General features: G+C 43.5%; 1 protein-coding gene across 5 annotated transcripts in view; it reads right to left on the bottom strand.

Moving 5' to 3' along the window:
• Positions 1-14,808, bottom strand: part of PDE5A (phosphodiesterase 5A) — a 708,225-nt gene that overhangs the window by 16,962 nt on the left and 676,455 nt on the right. For all 5 annotated transcript variants that reach the window (XM_085634223.1, XM_085634230.1, XM_085634240.1 and 2 more), the window contains exons 18-20: positions 13,867-13,930; positions 5,567-5,641; positions 3,684-3,767 (exon numbers count right to left, since the gene is read on the bottom strand). In XM_085634223.1, the coding sequence (XP_085490349.1) occupies positions 3,684-3,767; positions 5,567-5,641; positions 13,867-13,930 (223 nt within the window). The remainder of the gene's footprint in view (positions 1-3,683; positions 3,768-5,566; positions 5,642-13,866; positions 13,931-14,808) is intronic.

Here is a 14,808-nt window from a genome sequence, read left to right as displayed (position 1 = left end):
ACTGGCTTGTTATTTAAAGAATGCCCCTTGTCTAATGAACATGCTGGTCTTTGTATGGTGGAATTCGAAGGTCATGTGTATTTAACTGCACACACTGCCATGGAGTTTGGGACCTCGCAGGTGGGGACACAGTGCTGCAGCACTTTCTAGTGGTCACAGTAGTAAGCACTATGCTGCACGTCCAGGCAAACAGAGATGTGTGTGTGTGTGTCTGTGTGTATGTGTTTCCGTGTCTGTGGGCCTGTGTGTTCTCCCAACTGCGCGTGCCTTCGCCTCTCTGTCCAATTTGCCACATGATCCGAGCAGAGAGCTCTTGTTACTTGTTGACACCAGGTGACCCTGATGTCAGTGGTTCTGTAATATCTGTTAACTTGTTTGCCACTTCCTGTTTGTTGGGAAGTAATAGTCTCTTGTCATGTGGAAAGGTCAGCTGTTATGAAGTACAGTCAGAGCTGAAACATTGCTGAAGTGATAGCTTGCATCATGCCTGCATTATTGCCTCGATCCAGTTGTGATGTTATAGTGGTACATGCCATGGCTGTACTTAAAAAGGCAGTCAGTGTGTTTTTTCTTTCTTTCCTTGCACCCACTGCCTCTCATCATTGTCCTGCTAGTTGGAGGGCAAGGCGAGCCAGCTCCAATAATCTGCGTGGGGCGTTAAGGGTGCCGTACCTTATGTGGCTAATAGAGGTCCCTTCAGAATTCCAGAGGGACACCTAGTAACAGCCTGTGGTACTGCAGCCTTTCCTTGCATCATGGATTTTCTTTTATTGCTTATACTACTGCTGGGATATTTTTACAAGCGAACATAACTAACAAACATTGTCATTTGCATCTCCAATAGCTCTAACTTTCACTAACGTGAGACCGATTGCATTGCAAATGCTTGTTAATTACTTTGTGAGCAAAGTAATTTGAAAACTTGACTCATCTTGCTTTCTTTTAATATAAGTGGCATAGGGGAAAAAGGTGACATTTTGTATCGCAAGTTCTTGATGTGTAATTTACACACAGCACATTTCTGACAGGCCTGCTTCGGATCTGCAGCTTCCTGTGTCCACTTGGTTTCAGAGAATAGATAACATTCAAAAGTAATAAATGGGAATTAGGAATACAAAATTGGCTAGTATGGCACTGGAAGAGACACAGGTGGTTACGGTGAAACGTTATAGTGGCATTTCCTCACCTTTTAGTGACTATTCCTTACGTTTCAGTACCTTACACTTGGTTACAAGATGATGTACAATTTGCTGCACAATGAGCACTCTGTACGCATCTTTCACCAATGTGCTTTGTGTCCCTGTGAAGCCCTTTGCTCCTAGGTGCATCCTGTGTGTTTAGCTGTTGCTGACAGAAGCCTTTTTTGGGCTAAGGAAGGATGCACCACAGACTCACGCTTGTTGCTAATGAAACTCTCAGCCAAAGGTAGCCGGCACGGATCAGAGGTAGGGTGCCATTGAGGATGAGGGGGGGAAGTGGGTATAAAAATAAAAACGTACCTTCTTGCCGCTTCCTCGACGCGTCTCTCCTCCGTAGTCCTCCCTTGCTCGGCCTTAACAGGAAGCACTACTAGGCTCCCAGTCATCCAATCAAAGCCTGCATGGAGAACATGAGATGTGCGCAAGACTGTTTTGGGCAGCCCGAGAGGGCCAGCCAAACAGCCATTGCGCACTTAGGAGCGTGCTGCCTACCACTCCTCGCCTACCCCCGCTCCCTCACGCAAAGCCGCGTAAGTAGGAGAAAATAAAATGATAATACATGAGTTATCATCATTTTATTTTCCCTTTGTTTCACTGGAAAAAAAGCTGTGAGGCGATGCTCCTTCGCCTTAGCGGAGGAGCCGCCACTGCTCTCAGCACTGAGTTCAAGCGATTGGCGATAAGTGACTGTTGCGAACCCAAATAGCTAAGCCCACAAAATTTGTTTCAGCAAGCAACATGTGGTCAGAAGTGATAACTTACTTGAAGTATTTTTGATACGCACTTCTGCCTCAACATAGAAAACAGACTTTCAAGTTTTCCAACAGATGTTGAAGATTTCTGTGAGAAACACATGACAACCAAAGAGTGTTTTCTTATAGTAAATCCGAGTACACTTGAATAAAAACCTATGTAATTGTTTTGATTGTGGGAGTGTTAGTCATGAAGATGGCAGCCAGGCCACATCGTTGGGAGTGGTGGGGATGCTCACAATGAAAACAAACTGCCAGATCTGACCACGCGACTGAAGCTGGTGCCTGACTACAGTGATGACACAGCTCATCCATGAAAGTAAAATACTAGATAATATCTGTCAAGTCTCATTTTGAAAGAAGATATATGTATTTTTATGAATCGTTTTTTTCACACCCAAAATAAATTTCTTTAAAAATAATATGACATATAAAGCATTTACTTACTTAGGGCCCAAGTCACAGAGGTACGCATACAAGTGTATATTTATTCATGTGTAGATATATTCCTGCACCTAAGTGTAACTCTCCAATGTTATGCAATTTTTTGAATTGCAAGGGTCTTACTCTTTTGTGGGTGTGTGTTCCACATTGGCATCTCCCTTCCGAACTCCTATTTCAATTTCCCTCAATCCCACCCATTTCTGAGAAATTATTCTCTATTTTCCCACTACTCCCCCTGATGCTTCCCACATTTACTTAATTAACTAATATGTGCACAGATCTCCGCCATCTTGGATACAATGTTCGCACAGAAAAGGTAGGAAAGGCCGAGGTCTCCATCCGTTGGTTTGTGAATTGCATTTTCAGTATGCTGACTAGGACAATGTATTACTACTTTTCATACTACAAAATGCGGTTTGTGAATCGCGCCATTATGTTTTAGAGCATACTTTAAATGAAAATTTGTTTATAATGTAGAAAGTGAGGCCTTTTTTTCAAGATGGTTTCTGTGATCACAAAATAGTCCCCGTAACATGCTGAAAACAATGCACCACAAGCTTTGCAAGTTTAGTACTTCTTAAGTAGAAACATACACCAGAACACTGGTAGCATGAGGTGAGAGAAGTATACTCCTCATGGTTAATCCAAGATGTCATTAACAAGTCTCAAAACAATAGCTGAAGAAGGCTGACCCAAACAAACTAATGGCTGACGGGGGCTGACTCAATGCCCACTTTATTTTAATGGTTCACAATAAGGTCTTGCAGGCAGGTAAAACTGTCAAACCATATTTAATAATGACTATTTTGCAAGAAAAAAAATCCTAGGAATACACCTCATATAGTTTTCTTTCTTTGCTTTCCATTACATTGGGAACAGTCATCAAACTTCTATAACCACAGCTCAATCAATCTGGAATGGCCATAGCTCAATAAATCAAGGGCCCAGAATTCTTGGTGCCTGGGAAATAATGTTCCTCGCCCTCTCCCTTTTCATCTTGCTCTCCCTAACCCCACAATCCTCTTTATCGTGGACACTGGAGCAGTCCACCCTGAATGTAAAACCCAAAATTGAAAAATAAATTAATATTATTAATAATAATAATATAGGAAATATTCGATGCTTTCAAGAATCTTCATAGATATCCTGACTAGTGCATTTTTTATATTCTCTTTTAATTTGTATACAGTGTTTTTCTTTGTATAGAATACTTTACAGATCTTTGTTGTAAGTTAATTGCAAAATTCATTGTGTGGTTTTCTAGTTCAAATATCCACCTTTCACTTACCTCATAGAGCTGTAAGCAGATGGCATCAATAAACCCGACCTGCATGCTCGGAATTTTATCTTTTTTCTCTCTGTTCATCAAGTCCTGAAATCCAAGATAAAACAGTGCACAATAGCACAATGAACGAAATGTGAAATAAAGCAGTAAAAAAACAGAAAAGGAAAGTAATATGGGGCAATGAGCTGCTATTAAAGTTCTACTCGAAGTTAATTGTATAACAATGAGTCATGGGATGACATCACCCAGAAAATATCAAACTATGGGTCCTTTGAAGAAGGCGCAAACATGGCTGCTGTTTCACAACAGCATATTCAGACGAATCCTCATTAAAGTCTCTTTCAAAGACTTATTTGCTCCAACATCATCACTTTCTAAGAACGTGTGGTTCCTCGTTGGGAAAACACTGCTGAGTAACAAATACTGTTCGATTTTACCTGTAGGACTATTCAACAAGATGTACACTCTGCATTACTTTGGGTTGTCTGTCGAGCTAATTTTTCCTACACTGGAACCCTTGTTAGTTTTTAGTGTAGGCCACATACGCCTATTGAGCAAAGTCTTGTAATGTGTATAAAATTGCCATTTGCGTTATCCGACCCTAAATGTGGTTTCGAGACAACATTTTAGGCCTATGACACGCAGCTGGTTATCTCCTTTGGTCTTGACTTGGAAGGGGTGAAAGCCCGCGTCTCTGATTGCGTGAGGAGGGTTGCATCCTGGATGTCTTACAACTGCCTGCAATTAAATGGAGAAAAGACGGAAATTCTCTTATTTGGGAAAGCCCAACACCTGTGGAAGTTGGATTGGTGGTCTTCCGTACTGGTATCTGCTCGTCCCCAAAACAAGTAGTTAAAAGTCTTGGAGTAAAGCTGGATACATCTTTGTCCATGAAAGAACGCTTTCAACCCTTTGCAGAACTTGTTTTGCCACCATGCACAGTTGAAAAAGGCATTTACTTGGATTTACTTCTAGGAAAACCATAGTTCAAGCCTTAATTACAAGACGTCTTGACTATGGAAATGCTTTATTTGCAGGTGCTAATGAGACCTTATTATCTAAATTGCAGGTGCTGCAGAATAAAGCAGCCAGACTGGTGTGCAATCTTCTGTCTGGCTCTCCCTCTGCTCCAATACTACATTCTCTGCACTGGCCACCTATAAAAAAAGTCTCATCTTTAATATGTGCTGCCTTACCTAGAAAACCCTGAACTGCATGGCTCCAACCTACCTACAACATAGAATAAACTACTATCACCCGACTAGATTGCTGACATCTACAGACAAAGCCCTTCTTCAAATTCCATGGATTTGTACCTCCAGATTTGGAGGGAGGTATTTTTCGTATTTGGCACCTTTCTATTGGAATAGACTTCCCCTACCAATTCCCGTGTGCACAGAGCTGGGAAAGTTAAAAAATACTCTTAAAAACATGGCTGTTTTAGTTAGTTTTTGCTAGTCATATACTTCAGCAGAAACGCTTAGATATTCCTTTGGGGACGATTCGCTGCACTATACCAAGAGATCATACCATAACATGAATAGAACTTGCTAATGGCACAACGGATGACAAGATTCAGCTACCATTTCCTCTCAGGGCCACATACAGATCCTACTAGACATCTTTCTGAAACTAACTTGACATCTTTGTGAAATCTGCTAGTTTAGGGCACTGTGTAAGTCAAAGACCTGGTTTGTGGTATTGTCGTGGAACAGCTACTTCACCCAACCCTGTTCTGGATCTCGTAAGTGAAAATACTCAACATGCAGGTTCAACATACAAATCACTACAAACCTACTGACCATACAAAGTAACTATGACACTAGTATACATTGCTGAATAATAGTGAGACCGATGTAGGGTGGATGCAACAACATTGTACTTACTGTTGGCTCAATATTCAGTTCATTCCTCTCCTTGTCTCCTTGATCATAGAACTCTGCTGCGACAAGCTCAGCTATCTGCAAGAAACACATGGAAAATGTTTACACTCCGAATGTTCCAGAAAACTCAATTTAAAGACCATTTAAATTAGAACAACCAGTTACATTTAGCTCTAATAAACCTACGTGAGAAGTTCGTTTCCAAATGTAGGTCCTGACCCATGGATGTTTCAGGGAAGTATGACATTTTTACTTACACATGCCAACTTTCAATTTAACCGAATAACCTTGTCAGGAATAACACCACCACAAATGGTACCCTGGCCCCTAGGGCCTGAGGTGCTAAAGAGGGCCCCTAAGGGCTGCAACCCTAAAGGACCCCTCACCAAGCGCATGAATGACTGCCATTGCAGGCTGTGTGTCTTGGTGCAGACAAAAGCAGTAGTGGCTTCTGTCAGGGAAAAGTGGTGGGCAGTGCAGGGGTGGGATGAAGACACATATCACTCATCCACGAGTGCCATGTCCCCTACCACTGCATATAATATTTGTAAGTTAGCCATAAGGCATGGTGCTTAATATTATATGTGTGGACATACCTGCAAGAGCAGATTTGCCCCTGTGCTGGTCATTGTGAATACTGCCAGTGCAAGTGAACAGGGAAGCCATTTTTAAATCATGTTCTGGGCACTGGTAAAAATTAGTTCCCCAGCTACATGATGGCTTCATTGAAAATAGGGATGTTCGATATCAAACACCTCATATTGATGAACCAACACTGATTCCAGTGTTGGATTTATCAATACATGCATCCAGAGGGCACCTCAGAGGTCCCCCCTGAAACTGAACCCAATGCTAGTGGGCTGACTATTTATTTATTTAAAAGATTAATAAAGCACACAGCTACCCAACAGGGTTTCCCGTCATTAAGCAGGGCAAGCGAGATTGCAGATAGTTGAAACTTGGTTACAAAGAAAGGTTTTTAGTTTTTACGGAATGCTAAAAACGACTGACACGCCCTAAGTTCCAAAGGAAGGGAATGACAAAGTTTAGGTCCAAAGTAGGAGACCAAGCGGTCTCTCATACGGGTCAACCGCACTCTAGGAACAGGAAAAAGAAAGAGGCTGGCCGATCTCAACTGGCGGTAGTTAGGTAAGATTTGCCCAGGCTTTGTATGTACGAGGGGGCCAAGCCATGCTTCGCTCGAAACATGCAACATAGAGCCTTGAACTCGATGCGTTTGTTTACCTTAAGCCAATGAAGTTGATGGAGCAGAGGGGAGCTAGAGGCTTGTCGAGGCAACCGAAAGAGCAGGCGAGCGGGCGCGTTTTGAATGAGCTGCAGACGGCGAACGGAGGTCTTATCTGCGCACAAGTACAATACATTGCCAAAGTCAAGTCTGGAGATCACAGTGCCTGCAATATAGTTCTTTGGGCTGCAGGTGGAATTAACCAAAGGATTTTTTTTAGCCACTTGGGAACCACAAAGCAAGTCACGGTGACTTCAGACACTTGGGCTCTGAGAGAAAGATTACTATCAATGGTAAAACCCAAGTTCCTAACCTTCGGGCCCGGAGCAGGTAAAGGCCCCAGAGAGTCAGGCCAATGGCTAGCTCTAAACTGGTTTTAGGTAGCCTGACACCAGAGATGAATTCCTGACCCCCAAGGTGAGGGCCTTCGCTCTTGGGGGAGGGGAGGGGAGCAGAAACAAGGCCTACTCTGAGATTGAATGTCTTCCACCCCCTACCACGAGGTGACCTGCAGATTAGCCTGCCAAGGCAAGAGAGCGTCAAAGAAGCCCTTCCGCGTTTGGTATGTGACTCTGGTTTCTCTCATAGGAGAGGATGCTAACCTCCCTGTCCTGCTCCACGTTTGGTGGGAGGACATGCGAGAAAATTAGTTAGATGGGAGGGGTGCCCACATTCCGCCAGCACCACCCCTAGGTTGGGGCAGGTAATGTGGACCACTCTCTTCAGAAATCTCCATCTTGTCGTGGAGAGAATTAACCAGCCAGGGTCAGGGTTATGCCCACTTTCCAACGGAAGTAGTCATATGAGAATGTAGTCAACCTAAAGGTAAGTAGCCCATAGGCTACTACCTGCCACCCCCTCTAACACACCTAAATTTAATATTCAGGGGAGGCCTTGGCACCAGAGATCCAGATCCTGACAACCTAAGAAGAGAGAGGACAGCGAAGAGCACCAAAAGCAGAGAAGAGTGACTAGAGCACAGGACTTGGCCCCAACCCAGCCCCCCTCCACCCGTCCTGTCTGCAGCCCTTGTCGAAAACTGCACCAAAGTCGACTTGTCCCGCAACTGTTGACTCCAAAAACGTGGGAGGACTGCCTGCCTTTGAAAAAGCCTCAAGACCTCCTGTGAACAGCGGACCTGTGAAACTCCAAAGAAAAGACTCTATGGCCTCCAGAACCGACAAAACCCGACACCTGAAGCAACCACTGCACCAGTCCCCTTCGGCCCGAGTTGAAGTGGGCCAATGGTGCAACAAGGTTCCCCAGCCCTCTAGAGCTCGAATTCATTGTGGTTTTACCCCTCCTGGACTCCCCAACTAGCCTGCAGCCTCTGCAAGCAGGCCCCTCTACTGTGACAGCCCCCGCAAGGAAAAAAACGACCCCTAGAGACACCTCAGCACACGTCCCCCTAGGCCTTGGAGTCGAGGACCAAAGGTGTCCCCCCATACCAAGCATCGCAAGGCCTGAGTCTACTCGCTGGTTCAGCCTGACTGGCTTCCTAACCAGAACCTTAAGCTTCTTTTTACAGAGACCGATCCCCATTGAAACGCACTGGGCACCGGACGCTGCCTTGGACCTTGCCCACCACTTACCTTAACTCCTGGAGATTGGTTCTGTAAGTCGATGTACTATACCCGTTTGCAGAACTTTTGTTTCCTTCCATAGTGCAACAGTGTAGAACTCAGAAATTGCAGTGTCAACTTTTTAAAGTGAAAAGAATTTATATTTAAAAATGTACTTACCTGAATGAGTTTTTTCTGATGTCTTAACATATATAAAGATACTGGCTATTTTTATAAATTGGTGTGGATCTCCTTCATGTGTGTATTTTGTGAATGTCTTGCAATCCTCTGTGTTAAGCCTAAGGCTGCTCGACCACACTACCCCCTAATTGAGCTCTTTGGGATTGCATAGCAAGCCCCTGTCCACTAGTAAGGGAACCCCTGAACTCTTTACACTGTATATCAAATCATGGATTTATCACATAAAGAGCCAGTTTCCTACAGAAAATATTTCAAACTTTCTGGTAATTCGTAATAAATTTCATGAGTAACCCTGAAAATGTGTAGTACTCGCATGCATAAATTGTTGCTCATGTTTTGCATGTATAAAAGTAAACGGATGATGAATATGCAGTGCTTAACTTTTTGTCCTTACTCCCAGGGAAAAGACTTTTTTCTTCCCGAGACCTCTTTTCGATACACCTACACTCATTTTGGGGACTTATTCCTGCCCTTGCAAGGAGTATATCTGTAACCTTTTTCAGTCTGCAAAAGTTGCTACAAAACGTTAGTGAATCCAGCTCTAAATGAATTCTAGAACATGTGCCCTTGATTAAGGATGGCCAGCTGACCTTTTTATGTTCAATCAAGAATGCAGGTGAGCTGACTAAACAAGCATTGGCAAAGCCAATAGGTCTTGCCTATGCAAGAGCTAATGGCTTTGCCAAGGTGTTTTAGCCATGTTGTACAGCTGAGTGGCTGATGTTCAGCATGGCTAAAAGTTAGTGACATAGAGGAGAGTGGCATGGAGTGTCGGAGAGTGAAATGGTGAAAAGTGGAGTAGAGTTTCGCGGAGTAGCATAAAGTATTGTGTATTGGAGAGGCATAGAGTGGAGTTGCATAGAGATGCGTATACTAGAGTGACGTAGAGTAGAGTGAACTGGTGTAGAGTGCAATGGTGTAGAGTGCAGCAGCATAGAATTAAGTGGTGTAGAATGTAGTGCATAGATAAGAGCGTTGAATACTAGATTGCAGTGGTGTAGAGTGCAGTGGTGCAGAGTTGAGGGGTGCCGAGTAGAGTGGCATAGAGTGCAGTGGCATCGAGTGGTACATGTTAAAGTGGCATAGAGTGGTGCAGAGTAGAATATGCTGCCATAGAGTGCAGTGGCATAGAGTTGAGTGCTGCAGAGTGTAGTGGTGTGGAGTGATGCAGAGTAGAGTGCAGTGGCATAGAGAACACTGGCATAGAATGCAGTCGTGCAGAGTAGAATGGCGTAGAGTTCTGTGGCACAGAGTGCAGTGTTGCAGAGTAGTGTGTCATAGACTGCAGTTGTGTACAGTGCATTGGTGCAGTGTGCTGTGGCGTTCACCACAGTGACACAGAGTAGAGTGCAGTGACTTAGACTGCAGTGGCGTAAAGTGCATTTGTTGTAGAATAGTGTAGAATGCAGTGGCATAGAGTGGTGCAGAGTAGAGTGTAGTGGCATAGAGCAGAGTATAATGGAGCGGTGTGGAACAGAGTAGAGTGGACTGGTGTAGAGTGCACTTTCATACAGTGTTGCAGAGTATAGTGGTGTAGAGTGCAGTGATGTAGAGTGCAGCAGCATAGAATTCAGAAGCATATAATGCATCGTCGCGGAATGTAGTGGCATAGATTGGAATGGTGCAATGTAGGGTGCAGTGGCATAGAGTGCAGTGGTGCAGAGTGGAGTTGTGCAGAGTAGAGTGACATTGACTGCAGTGTCATAAAGTACAGTGGCGTGGAGTGCAGTGGTGCAGAGTACAGTGGCATAGAGTGGTGCAGAGTGGCACAGAGTGATGCAGAGTAGAGTACAGCGCCAAAGAGTTGAGTGGTGTAAAGTGCTGTGGCATAGAGTGGAGTGCTACAGAGTGTAGTGGTGTAGAGTGCAGTAATGCAGAGTAGAGTGGCGTAGCGTTCAGTGACAGAGAGTGCAATAGTGCAGAGCAGAGTGGTGCAGAGTGCATTGATGTAGAATGTAGTGATGTAGAGTAGAGTGGCGTAGAGTAGAGTGGCATAGAGTAGAGTAGAGTGGTATAGACCACAGTGGTGCAGATTAGAGAAAAGTGCCATAGAGTGCAGTGGCATAGACTGGACTGGTGTGGAGCAGAGTGGAGTAGAGTTGAACAGAGTGCAGTGGAGTAGAGCAGATTGTTTCCGAGTAGAGTGCAGTGGCATACAGTATAGTGGCATAGAGTGTAATGGCATAGAACAAAAGGGTGTATAGCGCAGTGGCATAGAGTGCAGTGGTGCAGAGTTGATTAGAGTGGTTTAAAGGGAATTGGCGTAGAGTGCAGGGGTGTAGAGTGGAATGGTACAGAGTAGAGTGCATTAGCATAGAGTGTATTGGCATAGAGTCCAGTGGCATAGAGTGCAGAGTTGTAGAGTTCTGTTGGGTGGAGTGGCGTAGAATGGGGTTGTGCAGACGATAATGTAGTAGCCTAGATGAGAGTGGTATAGAGTGCATTGGCGAAGTGTGCAGTGGTGTAGAGTAGAGTGTATTGGTATAAAGCAGAGTGGTGCAGAATAGAGGAGCATAGAGTGAAGGGGCGTATAGTGCAGTGGTGTAGAGTGGAGTCGAGTGCAGTGGTACTGAGTGCAGTGGCATGGAGTGGTGTAAAGTAGAGTGGTGCAAAGTAGAGTGCATGGGCGTGCAGTGGTGCAGAGTAGAGTGGAGCGGAGTAGACTGGAGTATGCATGGTGTGGTAGCACACTGCCATAACAGACAACACATTTTCAATTGAACTGCATTTGCAATGACCTACAGTTTTACAAATAAAACTATACAGTGCACAATCACACGCACGTGGAAATGGAATCACCTATTGTATCGATTTGTTTTGATCATACTAAAATCTTTGTTTCCAGCACACTCCTGAATTAATAAAAAATGTACTTCATTTGTGCTTTCCTAATTCTGCCATATTCTAAAATACTTGCAGAGTTCATTTATTAAATGTTGTTGTGTGCCAAAAAAAAACACTTTCCTACCTCCAGTACCTTGCAAGATTGTCACATAAATCCTCTCACTTTGAAGTTTGAGAAAGAAAAGTAAACACCACGTTCCCGCGGAAGACAAAGCCTGACAACTGAACTCTGTCTTTGCATGCACAGCAAATGTTACAAGATAAGGATTTGCAGGCCTGTTTACAGAAAGGAACACTCATAGAAGAATACAAGGAGAGGTAGTGTGAAAAGGCTTTGCTCCTTGGGAGGGACGAACTGAAGCTGGGCAGCCTAAAACAAATAAAGCCAGCTAATACAAAGCAAGAAAATGTGATTTACAAACTACTAAGTCAATGGGAAGCAATGGACGGAGTACATTTACAGGGAAGCTTTCATAAAACCCACAAGAAGTATTTTCGTAACCAGACAGCTGGTAGGCTTCGACCTAAAAAGATCACTTACAAAGTCCTAATTGTCTCACTCACAGCTCTGGCGAACGGTAAACGATATATTGCTATTTGGGTGTTCTGCCTCCACTATCAACAAATGCATTTTTGAGAACATTTCTGGCACTTCTTCTGCTCTACAGCAGTCTTTCGGGTGGCACTGTGGGGCAGCTCACTACGCTTGTCTTTTTGTAGCACTGGCATTGCCCTCTCAGAATCGCTTGTTTCTTCCAATATAACTGACAAATGCAAGCCAGACACATCAGCTCTGGCAAAACATGTTTATATTCTCTGATCAGCCCCATTAATTACCTTTTTCAAACTCTGCACTTGCAAAAAAACATGATTTAAATAAAGACACAACCAACCCTCAGTGAAATGTGGCTTTCAAGTTTGCATGCTCTCAGAGTTTTGAAAAGCTGCAATCAGTATTTTCCTGATGTAGGCGGCAGGACCTTCGGCCAATACTAAAGCCTCTCAAGTCAGACATAATACCTTGCTATAGCAGTCTGCACTACCTTAACCCATTACAACAGGCCCCTCTAGTAAGTTGCAAGCCCTTGCTTTAGCAGGATGCAGTACTTAGGCTGTTACGAGAGGTCTCATACTACAATCTAAGGATACCAAGAATTATGAACAGAGCAGATGCCCTTAAATTATTGTTTTCAAGTGGGAAGGAACAATTGGAAAAAGCACAAGCGTGCTTTTGTTTTGGGGACGGCAGATCACAGAGAGGACATGAGTTCAACATATTAATTTGCATGTTCAGTTTCACATGCCTAATCCTGTTTGGTTGTCTTTGATGATGATGCTTGATTTTCTTCTCTGATACTGGTTGGTTGTCTTCTCCGATGCAGTTTGATTCTCTTCTCTGATGCTGTTTGACTGTCTTCTCAAATGCTGTTTGGTTGTCTTCTCTGGTGCTGCTTGGTTGTCTTCTCTGATGCTGTTTGGTTGTCTTCTCTGATGCTGTTTAGTTGTCTTCGCTGATGCTGTTTGGTTGTTTTCTCTGATGCTGTTTGGTTGTCTTCTCTGATGCTGTTTGGTTGTCTTCTCTGATGCTGTTTGGTTGACTTCTCTGATGCTGTTTGGTTGACTTCTCTGATGCTGTTTGGTTGTTTTCTCTGATGCTGTTTGGTTGTCTTCTCTGATGCTGGTTGGCTGTCTTCTCTGGCCTAAATAAATATGCCAGTGCTGGATTGTGAGGGCAATAGTCATTTTCACGGTTCTGAGTGCTGCTCCTGTATGTTCTAGAAGAAGTCACCCTACCATTTATAGGTATCACCGGCCACATGTATGTATCTCTATTTTACATCAGAATCTACCTGATCAAGGCATGCCTGCAAAACCAGGAGCAGAGCATCGATTGGTGAGCAGAGCTAAGACGCAAGTCAAGTTGGGAAACAAGGGATTGGGGAAAACTGAGACAGAAAAAGAATTTAGAAGCAGGAAGACAGATGTGTGGAACAATGGGAGGATGAGAAATCAAGTGAGGATGAAGGCGTAAGAGGAGATGGGATAAAGCCATAGTGAGGCGAGGGACAGAATGCAAGGGAGAAGACATGGGTGACAGGAATGGAAAGTAGGCAAGCAGATTGAAAACGTAGAGATGGAGAGCAAACAAAGGCAGTTAAATGTGTAGTTGAGGAGGTGAGAGGATAGTCAGGAGGAGGAAGCATGTGTAGAAAAAGCACGTGACAGAAAGCTGGACGGCAGGAATGAGAGTGATTGAGGTGCAAAAGATTACCTGAAGCCCCATCACCAAAACCTAATGGGGCAGTAATGGGACATTATAACCTTTCACGAAATGCCGTGGTCTTGAAGGACAGCCCTTCCAAGCAACAACAAACATGCAGCTTTTTCACCACTCTTCGCTTTTGCAATAGATACACACAAGCAAATCTTGCTTGTCAATAAATAATTACCCGCTGCTGCACTGGCCAAGGCTTTGCTATTGCAGACACGTCACAGGCAGTCATCAGCATGGCTCTGTGGAGAAACAAAAATGATGATTCTGTAAATTTGGTCACTGTTGTCTCTATCTACTAGTACCACAGGTTGATCTACATTCCACAAGACATCTAGAAGTACTGCTTGCTGGAGATTTTTGTATATTTGTATGCTGAATACACCATGCATGACAGGAATCACCGTTTGCTGATGGGGCATTTTGTTGGCTTTCGGTCTCTGTGAAACATGTGCTGAGAGTACATTGTTCTAACTTTTATGCATTAAAGTTTGGGAATTTTGTATTAAAAATAAATTTAACATATACCCTTAATACTATAGGTTCCACGATACTTATAAAAAAGCAAAACACACAAGTAGGAAAAGATATTTGAAATCCACAGGAGGCAAGACCTTTAGCAGTTAGCAGCTCAATTCAAATTACAGATGTTTTCGTATAATGTCAAAACCAAGCACAAGGCCAGTCTGCTGATATAATACATAATAAAGTTTATTTTATAGGTACTACCTGCAAATTTCAGGCTCAAATGTACCAACGTTGGTAATAGCGTTCACCATTTTGCAAATCAGTCATGTTTGGAAGTGGAGCTTCGGGAATCAAGTTGCCTCTCAGAAGTTAGTCTTCAAATTCATGGCTCCCAATTTCTGTTTAAATCCATGCAAATTGTCTCAGCTGCAGTTCCAATTTGACTCCATGAAATGGGTCATGCAAGATTTAGGAAAAATATGCCAGAGAGGAGTATTCCTAGTCTTGCCTTGAGCCATTCAGTAAATTAGACCGTCTTTGTGTATGTCATGTATTCAGATAACAGAATATCACTTCTTTCGAAACTTGTGGAAGTATTTGTCAATAAAGGCAGTCCTTCTATTGTCAAAGAGATCAACCAGTTTCGAGTTTA

The sequence above is a fragment of the Triturus cristatus genome, chromosome 2_1 (genome assembly GCF_964204655.1).
Source record: "Triturus cristatus chromosome 2_1, aTriCri1.1, whole genome shotgun sequence".
NCBI lineage: Eukaryota > Metazoa > Chordata > Amphibia > Caudata > Salamandridae > Triturus > Triturus cristatus.
The sequence above is the reverse complement of the archived record's forward strand: the minus strand, read 5'-3'. Positions and strand labels throughout refer to the sequence as shown.